The 24,132-nt window shown below is 37.2% G+C and overlaps 1 protein-coding gene across 1 annotated transcript; it reads right to left on the reverse strand.

The window, feature by feature from the left end:
- On the reverse strand, window positions 1–23,301 carry LOC120633702 (transketolase-like protein 2). The gene is made up of 13 exons (XM_039904019.1): window positions 23,100–23,301; window positions 20,758–20,875; window positions 19,710–19,927; window positions 18,662–18,812; window positions 16,834–17,061; window positions 13,070–13,257; window positions 10,584–10,655; window positions 10,023–10,146; window positions 8,868–9,016; window positions 7,452–7,569; window positions 6,544–6,655; window positions 5,539–5,658; window positions 1–4,146 (listed from the first exon to the last, which is right to left on the reverse strand). Exons 1-13 carry the CDS (start codon window positions 23,195–23,197, stop codon window positions 3,974–3,976), a joined length of 1,869 nt encoding a protein of 622 aa, XP_039759953.1. The 5' UTR covers window positions 23,198–23,301; the 3' UTR covers window positions 1–3,973.
- Between the last annotated feature and the right edge of the window lie 831 nt (window positions 23,302–24,132).

Genomic DNA, 24,132 nt, shown 5'->3' on the forward strand with positions numbered 1-24,132 from the left:
TATCCATATCAATCGAAACTTTATTAACTAAATAGATTATTAAATAAAATCGCGCCATCCTTTTAATTCAGGATATGGAGAAACGGATAGCACTACTTTTAGTTGTTAATTTTGAAATTTTAGAGTCACTGACTGTTTCCAATTATTTTTAAACTACATCCCCAACTTAGAGGAACATTTTACAGTTCCTATTTTTTAGGCGTATTTCTTTAAAAAATAACCTTACATCTAGGTGTTGGTCTTATATTCAAATTTAATGATTAAGATCTTCGAAGTTATGAGGACATGACTATTCAATAGTTGCAGCAATAAACACTATAATTTCAATTATTAATAGTGCATACAAGGGAGTCGGTTTCTTTTTTCCGCCTATTACTTTTGTCCTATTATAAAAAATCCAGCCCTCTGCAACAGCCAGCGACCCTGAACTTAATTTAACAGTATCAATAATATACTTAAAGATTATTCTTAAAATCTAACCCTTTAAAATATTCCAATCTGTAAAACTTGTGCAAATGTAAATATAAAAGGCACTTAATGCTGGACATTTTAATAACAAAACAGCACAGTCTGATTAAAATGGACCTATTATACCTTATCAATGCCAGCGCTCCTGGCAGTACGTTCGTGAAGTAAAGATTTAGAAGTAGATACAAGAATGTGCGACTTTAAAACGAATCAACAATAAACGTACGATTTAAAAAATATTATGAATAAATGCAAGAATATAAATCTTATATAAATGGTTCCGATTGTCCAAACCAAGCAATTAAAAAAAAAATCCACAGAAGTATCTCTACGTCATCAAATCAGTAATGATCCGTAGATATATTAGGGTTACCGACATAGCTCAACGAGTCGTGAAGCTAACGTGGCAGTGGGCGGGTCACTTTTTGGTGACGTAAGGTGCTTGAATTGCGACTCCGCACTGGTACAGCGTTGGTCGACCCCCACCGTGGTGGACAGACATCTCTATCGGTTGATATCATGATGACAGCAAGATTAAAATCGATAACCACGACCAAAGTAAATACGCGTCACACTAAGATTATAATCAAAAGGACGTTTACCGTCTTTTGAGGTGCGAAAACCTATTTCCATGTATTACCGAAGGGGTATTTCCCCTTATCGGTTTTCAAACGGACCCGGAATGTTTGAATATAATAAAACGATCTGAATTTTAGATTTCAGATTTTCGACTTATTGTGCTGTTTTATCTATGCCCGCCCTATAAAACGATACAAAAACATCACCATACATAGTGTATATAGAATATAATATTATGTATAAAACAACCATCCACGACTATCAACTAATTTCAGTAAAATGTTTTAAACATATAGGAATAAATTTTGTTTTTGTAGAGGAACTTTTAAGACCATAGAGTTCAGGAATGTTCTTTGTATAGGAATGAGCTAACCCCCATTCTCTGTAAGGCTGATCATAGGTCGAATAATTAATCGATACGAACTTCTAATAAGGTAATAAGATTCTCATAGGGTTGACAACATTTGTTGATAAAATGAATATACAAGTGATATTTGTGATAAGACTCTTCGACAACCCGATCTAAAGTTGACCATCAAGTTTTTTGACCGCTTATTTGTTCAGCTTTTCAGGAACTAGAGGTTAGAGATTCGGACCGACCACATTTTTTTCGTTAGATAAGTTTAATATGATAAAAACGTCATTCAGTAGAATGCACAACCAACCAACAAATATAACCGATTTGGTTTGAAACAACCAATATACAATGTAAGTAAATTCCGTATTAACTCATAATTACAAGTCAACAAAACACACTAAATTCTTATATATTTTCTTTCATTCAATGTGTGATAAGAAAACATATTTTTTTTTTGTACTGCGGTCGGCATTATACTATGAAAGTTTCAAGAAAGGTGATCGCTTCTATGGTAGGTGGTAGTGTTACAGTTCTTAAATCAATTTACAAGTGGTAGGTATCCTACCGTTAGATCCATTATCACAAGCTCAATTTATAACTATCACACAACTTCAGCCTTATATCAATTAATGGATGATATCCAAATAAGTAAAGTTTCTCCTGTTAACATTTTCACTTATGAATCTCCTTTTGGCAACACAGATTATCAAGCCTCAATCTAAACCTACATATGTAAGGCTAAAACGATTTTGATGGACTTTCATGCAGGGAGAGGACTTTACCAAGATTAGTAATAAAGGCTTTTTAATAATACTTCTGGAAAACCATCTCATAAAAACAGAGCAAGGCTTCGCAGGGCCGCCCTGTGTCCATCAACCCGAGGCGTTGGTTTTAAGCCTCGTGTGCTCGTAATCACACCGGCAACAGACCGGAAGACATCATTGCTGTTTACCGGCAGAAATAAGCATGACGGTCGTACTTATTTTAAATATATATCCGATGCAATGAGATTTTTTGAGAGTTAGTACGACTTTGCAAGTTAGCTCTTTTTACCTTGAGGAACGGAGACAAAAATTCGTGCTATATATATATACGTATAAATCACGTAAGAAAATAACAGTTTTAATATAAAGATCGATTATTCTCTATAAATTGTAGTAATTTCCGAGTGTTCATCAAGTATTCGACGCAGATATAAGGTGACAAGTGCCAAAAGGACGTTCGTATGTGAAAACACACTACAAGTGCGAAATTCACACTCGCCTAGGAGAACTTTTGTAGAGAACAGTAACAAAACCACTGAATCAGACACTCGTTCAAGTGTTTCATTATTTAAAATAGCAAATGGACAGAACATATCGTCATGATCATAAAAAAGTTACGTTTTCGCTGTTTTGGCTGCATTTTAATTTACCATAACACTTATCATAACTTAATCTGTGGTTACAAAAGATATAGATTCGGCTGTCTTATGTGTCTAAAAGGCCATTGTAAGGCATTTATAAAAATAATTTGGTTCATTTATAATAAAATTAGTAATGAGAATCGGATCTTGTTATAAACTTTTTCGAATACGATATAATATTATGAGAAAAATTTAGGCCTAACTTAAAATGGCTATAATTTATTGTTAAGTTTGACGCAATTTAGATCCGCCTTTATTCTACGATCATAACGAAATATTCGTTAGTTCATTTGACTTGAACGCAACAACACATCAATACAACAAAACTATTGGAAAAAAGAAAAACAAAAACTGATTTTAAAAGTACTTAGTAAACTACTTAATCCTTATAACCAATCAATCGATTTGTAAACTTTAAGATGATCTTTGTACGCCAAATACGGAATGTAATCCTACAGACTAAAGTACAAAGAATTTGTTCGTGAACTACCCTTCAATTCATAACTTTGTAAAATGATTGGTATAATGTAAAAAAAATTGTTCTCAACGAATAATTCCGCCTTTATGAAAAGCTTAGAGATTTTAGTTGAAATCAGTTTTGATAACTTTTTTAAGCAAGTGTTTTTTTCTCGTACAGCGATAAACTCTCGTTTCTATTTTATGCATTTGGCATGCTAATTAAAATATGTATTTTTTGTAAAATATTTGCACTTTCAAGAAAGGTGCTGTAGTATTCTTTAATTTCGAAAGAAAAATGGCTCTCTTTCATAAATAATGTAACTTTAAGCTTCTCGATACAGTATATGCAGCGTGATGTCAGTCGATGTATTTTACGAAACGAAGAGCAGTTCAATAGCTTGAGTATGAGATGCTAGCTCGCAATCGAAGAGTCGTTTTTGCATATCAATCTCTATAACGTCAAAGTAAAATGGCCGTTATTGCAGTAATTTCAGAGTCGCTAATGCCGTATTTCTGATTTCTATTTTATAAACGTTGCCAAAGAATTGCAGACAAATTTGAGCGTTACAAAATAATAAATAAGGTCTATTTTAAGATGTTCGAAAACGACTAGATACGAGCTAGCAAATCTTGTGATATGGAGCGACGTTATAAAGGGAATGACTTTGGAGGGTGGATGTGGAAGGCGAGCCGGCAGTCGCGGCCTAGGCCTGCAGCAGCAGCCTGGCGGCGCCGGCGACGTGCGGCGCGGAGAGGCCGTGCTGGTGCAGCAGCTGGTCGGGGGCTCCGGAGCGCGGCACCTCCCGCACGCACAGGTGCCGCACCACCACGTCGCGCTCCAGCGCCAGCGCCGACAGCACCGCCTCGCCCAGCCCGCCTGCAACCCGCGTGGCACGAAATATTAACATTCATAAATAAAAACTAAATGCCGATATCTACAATCGACTTACAAATCAGTGATATCTGCACACATAAACTACCTTTAATTTATGTGTATTTTAATCGAATATGAATATTTCTTAAGTACAGTTCAACAGGTACAAACCCGTACCCGTTGAACTATACTTAAGAAATATTGATTAACCACGAGAATCTTAAGTTTAAAATCTTTAATTACGAATATAAATAAGTGAATGTGTGTGTGCTACTGGCCACGCCGGCCGACGGCGGCCGCGTGAGTACGACACACGAGTTGCTGTCGCACTGCCACTTGGGGAGCACACGAGCTGTAGTGTACTCCGATGTAAAACAGTGCCAATTAAATAGTAAGGAGGAAACTACCTTTTATAAACAATACTATAAAGAGGTAAGATTTTTGTTTGTTTGTACTAAATTGTTGTACAATTGTACAATGTTTTACCAATAAAAAGTTAAACTATCTAAGAAAATAAAACGTGTGTACTTATGCACATGCGTTAGAAGTTATACTTCTTTGGCGGAACAAGATAAAAAAATTACAAAAATTTTATCTTACGCCTTATTCTACCTTTGTAGAGAAAACGTATTTAATACATTGAAGGTTTTATTATAACGCATTATCTAGTTATCCACGTGCGCGAGAATTTAGTTACATTTTACAATTTCACTCGCATGATATTTTCCTAACGCCGCGCCGCTAAAGAAGTATTACTTCAAAAAAAAAAAATAGAAACCCGTAAGAAAATTGCTGTAACTCTAACTAAAATTTTGCCTATAAAATTGATTATTCGACATTCGTTGAGAAAATGACTGATGACATGAATAATTTTTCAGTGATCCAACATATTGTCTATTATTATTAAATATTTTAAACAATCTTAGCTATTGTCTATAATGCATGATGGAACAGGTTATAGTGTGTAGAACTTTATCATTGGATCTGTATTTTGTCTAATAACAAGGTATCCTTTTGTAAAAAAATCCGGACTGTGGGGTCCCAGGCAGTACTTCTATTATCCGACAAATTGGTTAGTTCGACTCTGGCCTGAAAAACGTTTGTCGAATTACAACTCCACTGTATTCTGATCTATTTTAATTTTGACAGCCGATTGGCGCATTTTGCAGCGACCCTGCTTTCTGAGTCCGAGGCGAGTGTGATGAGCATGAATGTTTTTCGGTGTCTGGGTGATTATATGTATATTCTAAGTATTTATGTATACTATTCATAAAAATTATTCATCAGTTATCTTAGTACCCATAACACAAGCAACGCTTACATTGGGGCTAGATGGCGAAGTGTGTATTGTCGTAGTATATTTGTTTATTTATCAATTTAAAAAAAATTGAGTACCGGCTTGGTAGTGGTCCTCCACCACGACGACCCGGCCGCCGGCCGCCTTGGCGTGCTTCCTCAGCGCCGCCTCATCCAGCGGCTTGATGGTGAAGGGATCCAGCACGCGAGCCTGCACGCCTGGGGGAGGGTTCGGCCAAGTTTTAGCACAAAACATACAGATATACTAAGCAATCTCGTATAGGAATTCATAAACTTCAATTATATAATGTTACATTTATAATATAATATTGCAAACGTATGTAACACCCTTGATTAGTTTGGGCGCAGCAATTTTTTTCCTTAATATTTCTATGAATTTCCAAAACATTCTATAGTAAGGAAACCAATTTTATTGAGTATGCTCAATATAAAAAAAAAACATTTACTGAATTAAACAATTGCTCTATGGGGTATTTTTTTATATTTCATTGCTTTAATTTTCATTTCAGTGTTCCGAACAACAATGCGGTATTAAATTTCCCTGGTCTATGAAGAGCCAACAGCAAACTTACTCGGGTAATCTTTTTTGTTATCACCATCTCACAGTCAATTAAGCTATGAAGTTAGACCATACGACTAATCGGTTTCTACGCGGCATCGTACCGGAACGCTAAATCACTTAGCGGTACGTCTATGTCGGTATGGTGGTAACTAGCTTACGCCGAAGCCTCCTTCTAGATCAGACCAGAGAAAATTCAAAAATTTGAATATCGACCAACCACAATCCAACCACATCAAAACCACTCCACTTTAGAATGGTTTCTCGAACAAACGGTTCATACAAGTCAGCATTTGACAGTAATTATTTTACCTATAATGTTTTAAACGTTGTACCATAAAATGGGAAAAAGTTTGTGAGCTAGCAAGAAACATTCCGCGGGTGTGAAGTGACGTGCGCGGGTCAATTTCACTGTTTTTGGACGCAATGCACTGCGTACAATAATGGCCGACTGAGGGTTCTGTATGTTGTTAATTCTATGCAAATTTCCAAGCACGTGTCAGAGCAGCTATGGGCCGCCTCACCCTCTTGCGCGAGCGTGTCGGCGGCGGCCAGCGCGGCGTGCAGCGTGACGCCGGCGCCCACGAGCAGCACGCGGTCCGACGTTCCGCTGCGCACCAACTTGGCCTCGCCCACCTGCGCGCGGGACACACACACACACACATTATTTATACTATTTGTAATTTTTTTATTCCACTACAAGTTAGCCCTTGACTCACCTGGTGGTAAGTGATGATGCAGTGTGAGATAATAGCGGGCTGACCTGTTAGGGAGTATGGTAGTCATACTCCTAATCAGTTTCTACGCGACATCGCACCGGAACCCTAAATCGCTTAGCGGCACGTCTTTGTCGGCAGGGACTAACTAGCCACAGCTAAAGCTAGACCAGACCAGACCAGATAAAATTTGGAAATAATAATTTCCCAAATATGCCTTCTGCCGGGAATCGAACCCGGAATCTCCAACTTGAAACCACCAGGGAAGTCAACAAAATTAAGGATTTCTGCATATCATCTTTAAGTAACGGGACAGGCAGATGATGCACTCTGCCCAATGTAGCATTATATGACCACTAAGGTACAATTGCTACTATTTCTGTTTAAATTTTATATACATATGTTTTTATCTCTTATTTTTTTGTATACGAGGTATTTGAATTACTTCTAAAATTAAGTTATCGTTCTAAACAGTACATGCTGTACCTTCCCATAAGTGGAATTAAGTAAACTAAAGCTATTTTGATCCACAACTCATAATACATGTAATTTTGTAGGTAGTCCTGATAAGAAATAAATTAGTAGCACGAGAACAAGGAAAACGTGTATATTGTTTCCACCTGTGCGCCACTGCTCGGGGATTTCATAAAGCTGTGGGTTTACTAGCCGAGAAGGCATTATTGCGCGAATTCACGCAGCAACGGCAGCGCACTGACCTTGAAGACGGTGTCGTTGTCGTAGATGACGGCGGTGTTGGGGCGCGACGTGCGCAGGTAGCAGATGCCGCGCGTGTTGGCCGCCAGCTCCACCGCTCGCTCCGTGGACACCGCGTCGCTGCCACACCACACATCGTTACATGCACCGTTCACGCAGCAACGGATTACACGCGGATTAATAGCAGGCCGGTGCAAATCCAGCTCACATATATTCATATATAAAATATTTTTACTCTAAATTCATTCATTATATCATCCAAACGGATAATAAATAAACACAACGATAATACACACATGGCCATCTAGCCCCCAAAGTAAGGGTAGATTGTGTTATGGGTACTGAGATGACTGATGATTATTTATTTATGAATAATATACATAAATATTATACTGAAAGATATTTATGTTCATCACACAAACATTTTCCAGTTGTGGGAATCGAACCAACAGCCTTGGGACTCGGAAAGCAGGGTCGCTGCCCACTGCGAGTCGGCCAAATGATAAAATGTTGTCCTGAATTTCATAACAGTCCTTTGTTTCTTTTTAGATCCCTTCAGATCCCTTTACTCAACAGAAAGCCACATTCTTAGATGTGGCATCGGTACGAATAAAAAAAATTGAACATTGAGTCTTCATAGTTGGGTGTAGATAAAGTCTTGTATGTATGTAACTGTTGATAATTAGGTATTAAACCACTCATGTGATCCTACATTCGCGTTTTAGTACCCCTTAATAAACAACAGTTGCATAAATAACTATTAAACCATTGTTTATTTTAATTCAACATTTTCAACTAGTTCATGGGTTCGAATCCCGGGTCAGGCCAAATTATATAAGGTATTGAGTTTGAAAGTTGACAGTGTCAGCCTCCGTGGCTCGCAAAGCACTGTCTCGATTATTATTACTTAATTGAAGTAATAGTTGTTAAAGCCCACCAACCCGCATTGGAGCAGCGTGATAGACTACGACCTTAACTCCTTCTCATTGTCTCCCGTGCCCTGTAGTCAGCCGTTAATGGGTTCGAAACGTCAAGTCAGTCTGTTTGTTGTCAGTCAGCCTGTATCACCGGTTCGGAAGGCAGATTCTAACGAGAAGAACCGGGGAGAAACTCAGTCGATTATTAGTACAGCATAGAATTAAGAACATACAGAACCCTTATTGTATGCAGTGCATTTGGTCTAAAACCAGTAAAAACGTCCGAGTTCAAACCCGCGGAACGTTGCTAGATCACAAACTTTGTCTCATATTCTCCATTTTATGGTTAACGTTTAGAACACGAGGTCAAACAATTACTGTTAACAGAATTAAATTTTAATTAACTGAATGGAATCAAGTGGTTTTTGTTGCCTCATTAGTAGTGGACACGGTTTCTGTATGTTCTTAGCTCTGTGTAGTTCAGTGTAGCGGAGCACTTACGAGGGGTAGAACACGGTGGCGGTGGGCACGGCGCGGAACAGCGCCAGGTCTTCCAAACCCATCTGCGACGGGCCGTCCTCGCCGATGCTGACGCCGCAGTGCGAACCCACCAGGTTGATGTTGCTCTGGCTGATGGCGCCCATGCGGATCTGCCACACACTCGTCATTCAACGGCATATTTGTTGCACCCGACGCAAAAACGAGTGTATATGTTTGATTTGTCTGTATGTGTGTCTGTCTGTGACATTTTTTTCCGAGCGGATATAGTAGATGTAGTAATGATTTTATAATTTTTTTTTACCTCCACTTGGAGGTAATATCAATTTTATTAATTTAAAATGCATATAAAACTTTCAGAACCGACAGGATTTGAACCTGCTACTCTCTGCCTGCTCTCGCCCTAAGTGCTTTGACCACTGAGCCACTGAGCACACTTCCAATGCCGAAATAGCACACTACAATCTAGTTTAGCTACAGTCGCTATGAGACTGATATAAATGCAAACTAAATATATTAATTTCGGCATCAGTAGTAGGAGAGTCGTAGCTACATGGTCAAAGCGCTCACGCCGCTATTGCCAGAGTCGAAAGTTCAAATGTGGGTTTCGGGTATTTTTATATGCATTGTAATTTATAAAAGATATCAATGACACAAAAAATACTAATTGCGAAATATAATGTTTGAATGCTACTGCCCACATCGACTAATGACAGTAGTCGCGTGAGTACGACACACAATTTCATTTAGCATCCATTACGTGGAATAAACGTACATCAACATATATTCCGAGAATTTAATAGGTGCTAGGGTCGGTCCCATATTTCTTCTCTTCGTGCCTCTCCACTACTGGAGCGTACGTCAACTTAGCGAATTTTACGCGGTCTTGTAAAACAATTTTACAACGCTATCGTTTAATCTTAAAATTATAATAGGATTTTTCTATAAGCTTACGTCTTATATAAACTTTTTAGCTTGTTGAGACACATCTCAAATACTTCATTTGGTAACTTGTTATAAAATACACAATTTATTTCCCTCGATAATTCATAATAATTTAATGTAGCTTAGTAATCTGCACAACGAGTTTATACTTCTAATAATAGTTGTTTGAATAAATAAAATTTTCAAATATGTACCGACGTCCCGCCGACGTACCTGGTCGAAGGTGCGCGTGAAGAAGGCGGCGAAGGTGGACGCGAACACGACGGCGCGGTCGCGGCACGCGGCGCCCGTGGCCACGCCCACCAGCGTCTGCTCCGCGATGAAGCACTCCACGTACCTGCGCGCGCACGTCAGTACCAGCCGCACCCGCCCGCACCAGTGTTGGCAACAATGTGTGCGAGGCGTATGCGCCGTTTAAGTAAGAAAGCAGATTGGACTCACCAAAATCTAGCCTACGAAACTTGGACACAGTGAAAAACAGCAAAAAACAGTCAGTCAGTCAGTTATTATCTGTGTGTTGGAAGTTGTAAACCAGTATAAATTGATCATTACACTCTCGGCTTCCTTATCCCGCTCGCATACAGCTCGCGTGGACAGTACAGACGCTAATGTAAAATTCAATTAACCATACCTGTTACATAATGTACTGTTACTTGTTGAGTGTAAAAAGATTTTTATATTACAGAATCGGTAATCAATCATTAGCTTAATAGGCAATTTTTAAAACGACCCATAGTCATTGCTAAGACAGTTGTAAGGACAATAGGCACACACCTGTCAGGGTACGCGTTCCGCAGTTTGTCACTGAAGGTGGAATTCTTGGTGTCGCCGTCCATAGCTATTACCCTGAAAAAAAATAGCATTTAGTTATTTAATTAGCATTTATTATTTTACCAATAATTATATATTCACTAATGAAATATAGAGTATCTTATAATATTAGAATAGAATAGAATAGAATTTGTTTATTTATCAGAACAACACAAACAGACTTACATTCGGAGTAACTTAAACATTTAGTACTTAATTATTAATAGCTTAAGTCTAAGATTTGTGTCGTGCCAATAAAAAAGGTTCTGACTCAGCTTAATGTTCCGGATACTAATGTACCCACAACGCTGGTATTCTGTCAGTACCTATTTAGTTGAGGGAAGTCCGGTTATGAAATCCCATATAAAAAAAATAAAAAAAATATATAAACTCGATAAAAGAAAGTAAACTTCATTATGGAAAGGAGATGAAAATTCATTTTTGTTTAAGTAGTAAAGTATGTTAGTCAGATAATAACTTTTAGTTTTTTTAGTAGTTACTATTGTAAGATAGTGCCACATTAGATTTTTGAATGTTCAGTAGATAATAGCGATATAATTTCTTAAAGCAAACTTTGATTTGGCATTTCTAAAAGATTAGACTTAGTAACTCACAAAATTGATAAGCAAATCCAGTGGCGTGCACTTCATACGAGCTCAAAAGCATTGGCTACCCTAAAAATTATATGTTCTTTATTTATAAGGAGTGAGATTTTATAACATCTTCCTGCTTAACGTCTCTATGGTCAAAAACCTTTAATATTATGAACGTCAAGTGTGTCCATTTGTTTGTTTTATATCTCATACATGGGACATAAGATACTTTTTATTGTATGGAAAAGCACCGTTCCCGATACATAAAATAAAAACACTTTTCTCTTATAACGTGTAACCGATTTACGAAATAATGTTGAAGGGGGCTTAAATATATTTCATAAGGAGTCACCCTGTAAAAAATAAATTAAATTAAACCAAAAGGAGCATATTAATTTTTCCATAACAACTAATTCAAAACATTCTAATCTTTTACAACCCTATTGAAGATAAAAAACCGTAACGCGCATAGTACCTAGTCTACGCGACGCATACTTAATAAAGTGACAGAAGTCACTCAATTTAAATTTTGCATGTGCTGTTAGGTCTGTATCTAATTTATTTCAGTAAAAACGATGGCAGTGGTTTACTCAAAAACTATTAGTCTTTCGGTTTCATAGATAAGTCTCAGAGACAGTAAATAATGTACCTCCAAAACATGTGTAGTAATATTTCAGTTTTCATTTACACATTGTATACAGTTTAGGTTGTAGACAATATTTTTAGATAGATATAGCATCTATACAGTTGAAATCAAAAAAAATTAAATAAATCCAAAAGTCGTTTATATTATTTTTCATTATTATTATTATATTTAAGTAGGAACTTGAAGTCTAGGTGAAGGTTTAGTTGTACCCCAACAACGTTGATGTAGTCTGTACATTTAGAGGGTTCATAATGTAATCCTAAAACACTTGAAACCATAAAAGCTTGTATAGGTTGTTATAACATTGTCTGAATGCTACTGACCACGGCGACCGACGGCGGTCGCGTGAGTACGACACACAGTTTGCTGTAGCACTTGACGGACAGAAATACATTATTATAATGTGTCTCTACCAACTTGTCAGTGCAGTATGTAATCGTTTAATACACGTAATATTACTGTACGAGGGTATTGAGCCAGTGGGGTTGTTGGTCACTGTCCCGTTAATGCAGTGGTTACTTCTAGGTTTCTATTTTTTTTATTCTATTACAAGATTATTATATTAGAGCAGAGCGCGTTTGGAACCCACGTAGCTTTAGTTAAAGTTTACGAATATGGTTTGGACGACCTCCCTGGCGCAACGGTGAGTTCTTTGAAACTAAGTAGGAGGTCCCAGGTTTGATTATTTTAATTTTAATTTTAATTTTTAATAATTTCCGGCAGAGGATTTCCTCTGGGCTGGTCTGGTGCTCCGGCCTTGGCCGGGTCTAGTTCTAAAACCCTTCCGACGAAGACGTGTCGCTAAGTGATTTAGTTTTTCGGTGCGATGTCGCGAAGAAGTCGATTAGGGGCTATGACTACCATACTCCCCAACGGGTTAGCCCGCTACCACCTTAAACTGCATTATCACTTACCATTAGGTGATATTGAAGTCAAGGGCTAACCTGTAGTGGAATAAAAAACAAAGAATATACACATCTTTATGTTATATTTAATATTTAAAGTATGACTGTTATATTTAACCCTAATCGGTTTAAACTCTGCATCGCCACGAAAAGCTGAAACTTTTGGCTAAACTATCAACGGTCGAACAGATCAGAGAAAAAAATTCCCGACTGCCCTGCTAGTGATCTTAGGGAACTACCAAAGACAAAGGCGCGAAAGTAGCTCTCGCTTCGTTTATACATTAGGTTCGGTGTCGGGTGCCCTACCTGAGGTTGGTGTCCGCGATCTTCTTGAGCCCAGTTCCGTAGGCGAGGCGGGTGGCCACCAACTCCCCCTTTTTGTACGCCGGGGGGGAGGAGAGGGTGATATCACTGATGTGCACTTTGGGCGCTTCCGCCAGGGGAGGTTGGGGCTTGAGGCTGATTGATGCGTTCTTTATTTGCGATTGAAGATGCTGCGAACAGAAACGGTTCAATTTATCATTTTTCAATCTATTTGTACTAATTCATACGAAATGCCTATTACAATATTAAATATGGAAGTATTAAGATAGTTTTTCGAAGAAACTACCCGTTCCCATGGATTTTTGTTTTGTTTATTTTATATTTCTAGGCTGACTCTATAACCACTTTCGAAACATTTAAGCCCGTTTTCAATAACCCTAAGCATCGCGTGAATAGAATATTTAATGATTTAGGCGATGTCTATAGGAAAAGAAAACGTTTCACCAACTCTAAGGTGATAACTTTTTGTGGACGGTTGATGTATGCCTAGGTATCTCCTTAGATTAAGCGTTACATATTAAGGCATTGCCTTGTATGTCGTTAGTGAAAACGGGCATAAGTCTTGTTTATATTATAAGTCTGTTTGTCTGTTTGTAGTGAAGGCAGATTCTAGAGACCCAGAAGGGACGGCAAGAAACTCAGCAGATTGCACTTTTTCAACATAATTTTAGCAGTTTACAATCTATAACATTTTCTATCTTGTGAGAAATGAGAGCGAAGCCTGCTACCAAGCAGCCTTATCGTTAGGAAATTCATGAATTGTATAGGTTTATTAAATGTTTCAAAACATTGTTTAAACTTATGCAGTGGCAGGTCCAAAATTATCTTGGAATCATATCATAAAAGCACATATTCAACTCCACAAACGACTTCTGCACCTTTCACAAACTATATGTAGATGTAGATGTGTGTGTATGTAGATGTATATGTAGATGTGTACTTCTATCCATTTCGAGTAATGTGGTGGTGTTTATATGTCAAAAGGCAGACTTATTAGAGAAAAAGTCGGTAGAAGTTGAAGCAGTAACTTTTTTCCAATATGCTCTATTAAAATGATGATATTAATATATTGTGTGATTGCTACTGCCCACATCGGCCGATGGCGGCCGCGTGAGTACGACAAACACTTTACTGTAGCACTCGACGTATGGAAATACATTTTTTATGAACATATTCCGAACATTTTTGAGTCAGTGCATAAAATCATATTTTCCTAGTCTATACTAATATCTTTCTATAGTAATAATCTCAGAAACTACTTGTTCGTAATCGATAAGTTATGGTGGGATTAAAATTGATAGTGGAAATGGCGGAGATTATTATTAAAGAGTGCGTGAAGTCGTGGTTGATGATCAATAAATCCCACCAAACTGCATTTGAACAGCGTGGTGAGTTTATGCTCTACAACCCTCATCGTATTAGAAAAGGACAGTGGCCAGCAGTGTTAATTTAAACTCGTAAACTTAAAACTAAAGCTACAAGGGTTCCAAACGCGTCCTGGTCTAAGAAGAAGCCCACAACAAACTTAGTCGGGTGTTTTTTTTTTGTTATCACCATCTCACAATGTCATTTTAAATTATTAGAAGAGCAACCTGGTTAGAGCAATAATTTACACCCAAGCTTTTTTTATCGTTTACGTAGTCCTTTATACTATAATAGGACTTTTCTATAAGCTTACGTTTAATACAAACTTTGAACTTTTTAAGAGACATCTCCAAGATGTCAATTGGTAGTTTATTGTAGAATTGTATGCAATTTCCTTTAAACGAATTATGAATTTTATGTAACCTAGTATATTGCACTGTAAGTTTATTCTTACTTCTAATGTTTAAATTATTGCAGTCTCATTTTTTCTTAAATTTAGAAATGTTTTTATGAACGTACATTAAATTTTCAAATATGTACTGACTATACACTGTCATTATTTTAAAATCTTTAAATTTATCTCTCAATGACTCTCTCGGACCCATTTTGTAGATAGAACGAACAGCCCTCTTCTGCAGCACGAAAATAGTGCTAATATCAGCAGCATTACCCCAAAGTAAAATTCCATATGACATAATGCTGTGAAAGTAACTAAAATATACCAGTCTAGCAGTTTCTACGTCGGTCATATGGCGTATCTTCTTTACCGCATAGGCAGCAGAACTAAGCCTGTTCGATAAATTATTTACATGAGGGCCCCATTGAAGTTTAGAATCTAACGTTATTCCTAGAAAAACTGTCGTATCCTCCAGTTTCAGTTCCTCATTATTAAGTAGTACAGTGGTTTTCACGTGTTTAACAATAGGTAAAGTGAATTTTATACACTTGGTTTTATTTCCGTTAAGAACCAAATTATTAGCTTCAAACCACTGTACCACTTTAGCGAGAGAGTTGTTTACGTCGTCAAAAGCTAGTTCACGTCGATTTATTTTAAAAGTCAGTGATGTATCATCGGCAAACAGAACTATCCCGTGTTTGTCCTTGGCAAGGTAAGGAAGGTCATTAATGTAAATAAGGAACAGAAATGGTCCTAATATAGACCCCTATGGGACACCTATTTTCACAACTGATCCATTGGACCGTTTTCCATTCACGTCGACTTTCTGAATTCTATCGCGTAAATAGTTACTCATTAAGTCTAGAGCTACACCCTGAATTCCATAGTGGTGTAGTTTCCTAACTAACGTTTCGTTTTGAACACAATCAAACGCCTTAGATAAGTCACAGAACACACCAAGTGCATCGAGTGACTCCTCCCAGGCTTCAAATATGCTTTGTATTAGCTCAACACCTGCGTCGATTGTTGAGCGACCCCGTGTGAAACCAAATTGCTTAGTATGAAGTAAATTATACTTATGGAAATGGTAAAGTAATTGATTTAAAATGAGTTTTTCAAAGATTTTACTGAAAGTGGGTAGTACAGATACTGGTCTAAAGTTAGTGGGGTCAGAAGTACTACCCAATTTAAACAATGGAACTATTTTACTAAGTTTCATTTAGTCAGGAAACACACCACAATCTATACAATTATTAAATATTAAGGCTAAATCGGGTGCAACAATATCAATTAATGATTTGACAACGTTTACGGAAATGCCCCACAGATCATTTGTTTTTTTATTAATTAATAATTTAAAGGCTTTAATAACGTCACTAACATGCGTGAATTTAAAAGAATGGTTACACTCAGGCAAATTTTCCTTTAATAGAGAGAGAGCCATATCTGGTGAAGAGTTTAATGATTCTGTTGTGGAGATCATAAAGACAGATACACAAACACTACATCCTACACACACAAACACAACTGATGACCCGGGACAGTTCACTGCTCCCCTCTTCTCTTTTATTCAATTTTTTATTATTTTTAAGTAAATATTATTTTTATATATTATATTTATAATTGTAGTTATTTATTTATTTATTGATCTTTAGTTACAAATATTGTTTCTTTATATATTATATGTATATAAAAATCATTATATTGTATATTTAAGTTACGAAATATGTATTTTATGGGTATATGCACCACCTAACTTTTTTCTGTAACTGTTTTTATCTTCGCCATGGAAGAAATCGCTAAGTAGCGATAAGGCCGCCAAATTGTATACTTTGCTTTATTATAAGTACTTTTCTTTTTGTTCTATATACTTTTTGTGGTGTGCAATAAAAGTATATTCATTCATTCATTAATTCACTCACACACTCATAACTGTATCCGGATCTGCAGGTATCACCCGGATATACACTGGACAGTGAATCACCTTGATAATCTTATCGCCCTCTGCCCCCAGCGCCTTCCCGTGCCAGTTGTCCTGGTCCTCGATGGCCGGGAAGCCGCGGCCCTTGTAGGTCTTGGCCACGATGGCGGTGGGCTGGCCGGCCCGCGCCGCCGCCTCGTCCAGCGCCTTGGCCAGCTCGCCCACGTCGTGGCCGTCCACCACCAGCGTGTGCAAGCCGAAGGCCTTCAGGCGCGCCGCGTACACGTCCATCTGCAACACGCGCCCGACCACTCACTACACCGATACACGAGACTTTGTTCAATTTAATAATGGAGGTAGTAATCAATTCAAAAGTAATGAATCGATTCATTAACAGAAAGAACTCTACAAAGCTGTCTTAAAATTACGCAGTGACAACCATATCTTACTATAAAGCAAAAAGGTTATGGTCCGAGATATACAACCATTAATTTATAGTAAATAAATAAATAAATATACTTCACATTCAGCCCCACAGTAAGCGTAGCTTGTACAGCGTAATATACATAAATAAATACTTTTAATTTACAGATAAACACCCAGACACTGAAAAACACTAATGTTCCTCACAGAAACATTTTACAACTGTGGATCGACCACGGCCTTGAACTCAGATAGAAGGGTCGCTGCCTACTGTGCCAATCGGGCGCAATATACAATCTTTTTTAGTTTTATTATTCCGCTACAAGTTAGCCCTTAATTGCAATCTCAATTGTAACTGGCACGTGAAGATGCATTCTTAGATATTAACGGGCTAACAGGTTAGGGGTATAGCAGTTATATTAAACCCATAGTCCTAAATGGTTTCTGCAAAACACATGTAAAACATTTTAAGAGTATTTATATATATTATTCATAAAGTTATTCATCAGTCATCTTAGTACCCATAACACAAGCTACGCTTACTTTGGGGCTAGATGGCGATTTGTGTGTTGTGGTAAAAAATAAAAAAATGGGAAGGTATTTGCGGTTCAAGTAATTACGATTACTTTGGCTGTGATTCTATTTTTGCGTTAGTTTTACTTTTAAAAAGCACGCAAATATTGTCTTGTTCTCTCTAAACACAAGCCTTCGCTCAAAAGTTTCATAGCGATGTTCGTAAATTTAACATGCTGGTTTGAAAAAGATAAGTACATACTTTGAAAAAAGGGTTTCCAAGTGTATAATTGCATTATGTACACATCTTATACCTTTCTTTGTTATCTAAATATATATACATAATAATAAGGTTTAGTAAAAATGAAGAATTACAAACTCATTTGCGTTTTGATTGTGTTGAGTAATCAACCTTGCTCTGTATAAAACACTTATATAAATAAGAAGACAAAAATAACAGAAGCATTCTTTTCACTGTAATAGAATGGGAACTTGATAATGTAACATAAATGTCCTGCTTTGTCAGCTGCTATTATTATGACTCTTAGTTAAATTAAATATAATTATTTTTTTCCTTTTTTTGTGTACTCATTAACCCCTCGCTTTTACTTAGGTAATAACATTATGAAAAAAGATATACCAGTTTAATATTAGAATGTCAGTTTGCAAAAACACATTTAATATTGTATCATCCTTTTACAATGTTTCTTGTTAATATATTTCATTTCATTATCTCTCGGAAAGATGATGAGATGAAGTGGAGGCCAGGATGCTTTAGCGCAACTTGTCTGCGACTAACCATTGAGGATAAGACGGTTTTTTATTGCGCTTCAAATTTTATTTTTTTAAATAGTTTTTTAAACTGATGTAATGTCAACTTTATTAAACATTCTTATCGTCTTTGGTTTGATTGAAGAAGTCTGACAATTCCAGCATGTTCCGCAATATACAGTACCTGGTGCTGCAGCGAGGTGGGCTCGGACTGCCCGAGGCGGTTGACGTCGAAGAGCACCACCAGGTTGTCCAGCTTGTAGTGGCTGGCGAAGTGCAGCGCCTCCCAAATGCTGCCCTCGGCCGCCTCGCCGTCGCCCACCAGGCAGAACACCCTGGGCCAACACCACTGGTGAGCTGATGGACTCCGTCACACCATCTTTATCATCAATAGCCTATAGCAGTCCACTGCTGGACTTACGGCCAATGGCAGGGTGTGCCCTTCATTACCCACTGGACAGACAGGTTGGTAGTAGTAGCACAGGGGATTCTGCTGTTCGCTTTTTTTATAGTAACAACTGTCGGACCAAGAAGATGGCCCACCTGATGCTAAGGGGAAAACCATCGCCTATTAACAGGGCAACACCGGGCATGCATGGAGTCCTGTAACATGTGCCCAACCTGAGGCGTAGGTGTTTAGCCTCATGTGTTTTGGAGTAAAGGGCGTTGGATCAGAGCATGGCAACAATGCAATGCCGGACTACAATACACTAAAAACTAGATGATATGCATATTTTGCAGGAAACAAACACAAAAAATAAAATAGCTAAGATATGAACTAAACTTGTTGCTGAAAATATCCAGTTTGAGGGAGTGCAACTATGTATAATAATCTACCAAAAGAAATTTCTGTAGACAAGTGGTTTCTCAGTTCCAACAAAAAAAAATCACTGTCAATATTTGTAACTGTAACTTTAGCTCATAAATTATTTTTTGTATTCAAGTCACCAATCTCAATTAAGTCAATAGTATGTTCTTTGGAGAATGAAATCTTTAAAACCTACTGTGGTGTAGTCGCGCTTGATTAGTACACTAATCTCTTAGACTGCATCATCAGGTCCACAAACACTAGGTGAGATAGCATTCAAGGGCTAGCTTGTAGTGGATCCATCCAATTTGTACTGCTACCTAGCTCTATCTCAGACACCTTTCAGACAAGATTAATATCAACCGATAACACCTAGCAGCATAGTGAACCTAAGTGACATGATGACGCCTTTGTAACAGCTCACCTGTAAGGGGCCTGGTCGAAGTACTTCCCAACATACGCCATACCGGCGGCTACGGCCAGCCCCTGGCCCAGTGAGCCGGTGCCCACATCGATAAAGTTCAATCTGGGCGTGGGATGGCCTTCAAGGTCTGAGTCCAGTTTGCGAAGGTTCTTCAGGTCTTCTACTGGGAAAAGACCAGCTTCTGCCCATGCCGCGTAGAGGATAGGCGCTGCATGGCCCTGTGGACAAGTCCAGCGTATAGAATACATGATGAAAATATCTTTGTTACATTTGTTTTCATTGATTTTTGTTATGCTGACTTTAGTAGGATAAAATGAAACAACACTAACCTTCATTAAGAAAATTAAAAAAAAAAAGCACAAAGCCTGAGCCTGATTCATAGCGCAATGAAAAACAAAACAAATTCTGCTTGCATATTTCCAGGCTTTGTGCTATTTTTTTCTAATTTTCCAGACTATCTCTATAAACTAGCTGCTGCTAAACTGTGCATAGATTTTCTAATCTATAATTTGCTATTCTAGTGTTTGTAGTTGTTGCCTAGCAAGCAATTAACAACACAAAGAAACAACTGATTTCTGAGTCATGGTCGCATAATATATTATCTTAAATGCATTAAACATGTTTGCAGTAGAATTAAACATTTCATTATATTCATATTTCTCACCATTTCATTGTAGAATTAACATTCAAGTCTTCAGTGATTACATTATTATTATAATAACAATAATCTTATTACTGACTATGATAGTCATCCCTTTTTTTTAAATTAAAATTATTACATATTTAATTATTATTCTTACAAATAATTCTAAAATATCCTTCTTGATCTAGAGACATTAAGCCATTATGTGTTGGATATCTACATCGAACCTATCTATCTGCATGCATCTATTTACCTTAGGTTTCTTTATTTTTCTTTGCCAGTCAATCTGTTTGTAGTGACTCTACCACCGGCTGGGAAGATTATACTGTCATATAATTATTCTCTCATTCTCAGGAAGAATCTATAATTGTAATACTGAAATGGTATGTGAAAAGTTAATGTTACCTTTGAAAGTATAAATCTGTCTGCGGAGGGATCCTTTGGTGCTGAGATCTTGTAGCGCATGGTGTGGAAGAATAGCACTGACATCATCTCCGCCATGGAGGCACATGACGTGGGGTGTCTGTAAATAATAAGAGCATAATTTAGTTCATTTAGCAATATGTAATGTATGTCAATCGTATATATAACTTTTGATGACCCTGGCGCAACATAGGAGGTAAGAAGGGGCATTTGGGAATTTAAATTTCTTTTTTCCTCTGGCTTCCGTTAGGCTTCGGCCGTGGCTTGTTACCACCCTACTGACAAAAACGTACGACACTACTGACACTCAGCGATTTAGTGTCCTGGTGTGATGTCACGTAGACACAAATTACGGTATGACTATCATACTCCCTAGCAGGTTTGCCCACTACCATCTTAGACTGCATCATCACTTTCACAAGGTGTGATAGCAGTCAAGGGCTAATTTGTGATGGAATACAAAAAACCTTGACCTTATTATGTGGATAAAAAGTACACTGTTTACCAAATAATTTTGAGTGGTTTGATTTACGTACACAGCTTCATAAAGGAACATAGGAACCCTCTATTATAAAAGGTGGGCAGTCAACCCAGGAGTATATATTATGCAGTAAGTATTATTTAGGCTACAATGCTCCCATAGTTACGAGACCACAGACAATGGGAAGCAACAGACACAAGGCCATATTGCATTTCCTACATCAACTATAGTTAACTATGTATATATAAGTATATAATAATGACTACAACATTTTCAAGTAGGTATTTACTGAGATAACACAGTTACTAACCAATCAAGATGATTCACTGTTACATAATAAGTAATAACTGCTTGAACTGCCTATTATTTAACCTTGACTTGATTGACTTAATATTATAGAGGTAAAAACTTTATTTTCAATCAATACTGCCATAAAATATTTAAATACACATAATTTTTTTTTAATTCTATAGATTCCATAATCCTGTCTGTTAATAACAACATAAGTTCAGCCAAGAGTATTATTACTTTTTTATTCCACTACAAGTTAGCCCATGACTGCAATCTCATCTGCTGATACATGGTGGTGCAGTCTAAGATGGTAACAGGCTAACCTGTTATGGGTACGGCAGTTATATTAAACCCATACTCCTAATTGGTTTCTATACAATGTCAAAGCAGAATGTCTTTGTCGTGTGGTGGTAATCAGCAGAATTAAATTCAAGACACAAACCTCTAAACTAAACTAAACTGACAATTCGTAAAAGTGTTATCCTTCTTTACAATGAACACAGTGAAAAGTTTATATTCCTTCTTGAAGTAGTCACTATGTAGGGCTCAATATCTAAGTGTTACATTATTGTTATTAATTTCTATCATTTATTGATTTTCATTTTTATTTTAAATCTTAACAATGCTTAAAAAAATATAAAACACTATTCATCAACATCTGCCCTCCACTTGCGGGGCTTTTGAATGCCCAAGCAACCGGCAGTGAGGGCTCTAGAGTGAGGAACCTCCTCACAATATGCACTGTTTCAAGGACTACTGCCTTCTGTATCCGACCCTTAACATTAACATTATTACTCTTTATTTGTACAGTATAACATGAAGCAAAAGAATTATACAAGAATAAAAAGAATCATAAAAAATGAAACACAATACAAAAGGAATTCTTATCGCTTGACTAGACTATTAAATTATGATTGCATATTGAAAATGTTACCCTAAGGTTTATCCTCACTTATCGTGTATACTGTCATACAGGTGGGCACAGGTCTTCTCTCTCATTGCAGATAGAGAACTAAGAGAGACCCTCCACTCTATTTCAATATAGGTTTATGGGCCTTAACAAATAATATGAAATGTTAAGGACAGTAACATGGATGTTAAGCCAGGGACAGAGTCACACAAGAGGATCATGATATGTATGCGCTTGCCATGCACGGTGCTGTACGGCCAGGAAAGTTTATAGGTTAACATTATAGACGAGAAGTGAACTTAATAACTTTCCTTTAACTTCGTTTCCAGCTATTATATGCACATGAAATCAACAGATTGATTAAACTAATAAAAGAAGGTTTATTATTCCACTGGAGTTCATAATAATTACCATTCAATGACAATATTATGACCCGGCGACGCGGGGGTCACCATGCTATGCATGAGTTACAATTAAAAATAGCACAGTTACTAAGTTACCATGAAGTTGTTCTAGAAACTTCATTATAGGTTATCGCGTGAAAGCGTTAGATTTAACCATGGTTCCATTAAGAACCGGCCCTTTATAACCTTCATTAGACCTTCAATCGAGTAAAAACTTGGTTGAGGTTAGATAACTTACCCGGATTTCGAGGCATTTGTTGCGACTATGCTGTCGATTCTAAGCTTGTTCGCGATATCCTTAAGGGCTTGGATATCTACGTTCTTGTCGCCCTTCATTATTATTTATTTCAAACAAAAATCTAAATAAAACACCACGTTGCAAGCACTCTCCACGCGCGGAATTTCGAAAAGTGGAATATTACAGTTGTCAATGTCAGACAAGTCATTTACACCGGCCGGCTTGGTATAATACCTTGTTTAGTGATGCTTAAACTAAACATCGATATTTATAAAACGTTTAGATTCAAATACTTTTAATGGTCCACTTCAGACCGAGCTACAAAAGGATAAAATTTTGTCATCTTACTTAACGCTTTATTTCAAATTGTCTTCATTATATAAGTGCTTCCAAGGCCAAAATATTTGATTATACTTATTATTTTGCCATCCATAAATATTTCTTTTTCATCAAACAGCTTTATGTCAACAGTTTGTCGGTACAACACATATCTAAAATAAATAGGTAGACTAGAGATCCAGGCGGTAGGGATCTTAGGACGCTTGATATGATCATAAAATATGGAAGAAAGTGTAAGTTTAAACATAAACAACTCTTATGGACACTCTCCAATATAGAGGCGATATAAGACATTTGTGTCGCAAAGTTTCGAATTTGCTGGTCATCAAGATGAGATTTTAGATAAAATGGCAATTATAGTAACAAAATAAAATTGATAAGAATGTAATGAATTTATTGGCAGTACAAATTGAGTATTTTGAAAATATATTAAATATTACTATTTAAAAAAAAAATGGCTTCATTGGCTTATCGATAGGTATAACTTTTTTACGTCCCTATTCTGCACAGATAAGAAATTGTCAATAAATATTGTCAATAAAAGGGCTAACCTACTGACGCGCGGTGATGTAAAATATCGAGAGGAAAATGCAGGTTGCCTGAGAGACTCTCCTTAAACGTCTGAAAAGTCGTGTGGAGTCTACCAATCCGTACTGGCGTGGTGGACTACTACCTAAACCTTTCACATTCTGAC

The sequence above is a fragment of the Pararge aegeria genome, chromosome 22, assembly GCF_905163445.1.
Source record: "Pararge aegeria chromosome 22, ilParAegt1.1, whole genome shotgun sequence".
NCBI classification, from domain to species: domain Eukaryota; kingdom Metazoa; phylum Arthropoda; class Insecta; order Lepidoptera; family Nymphalidae; genus Pararge; species Pararge aegeria.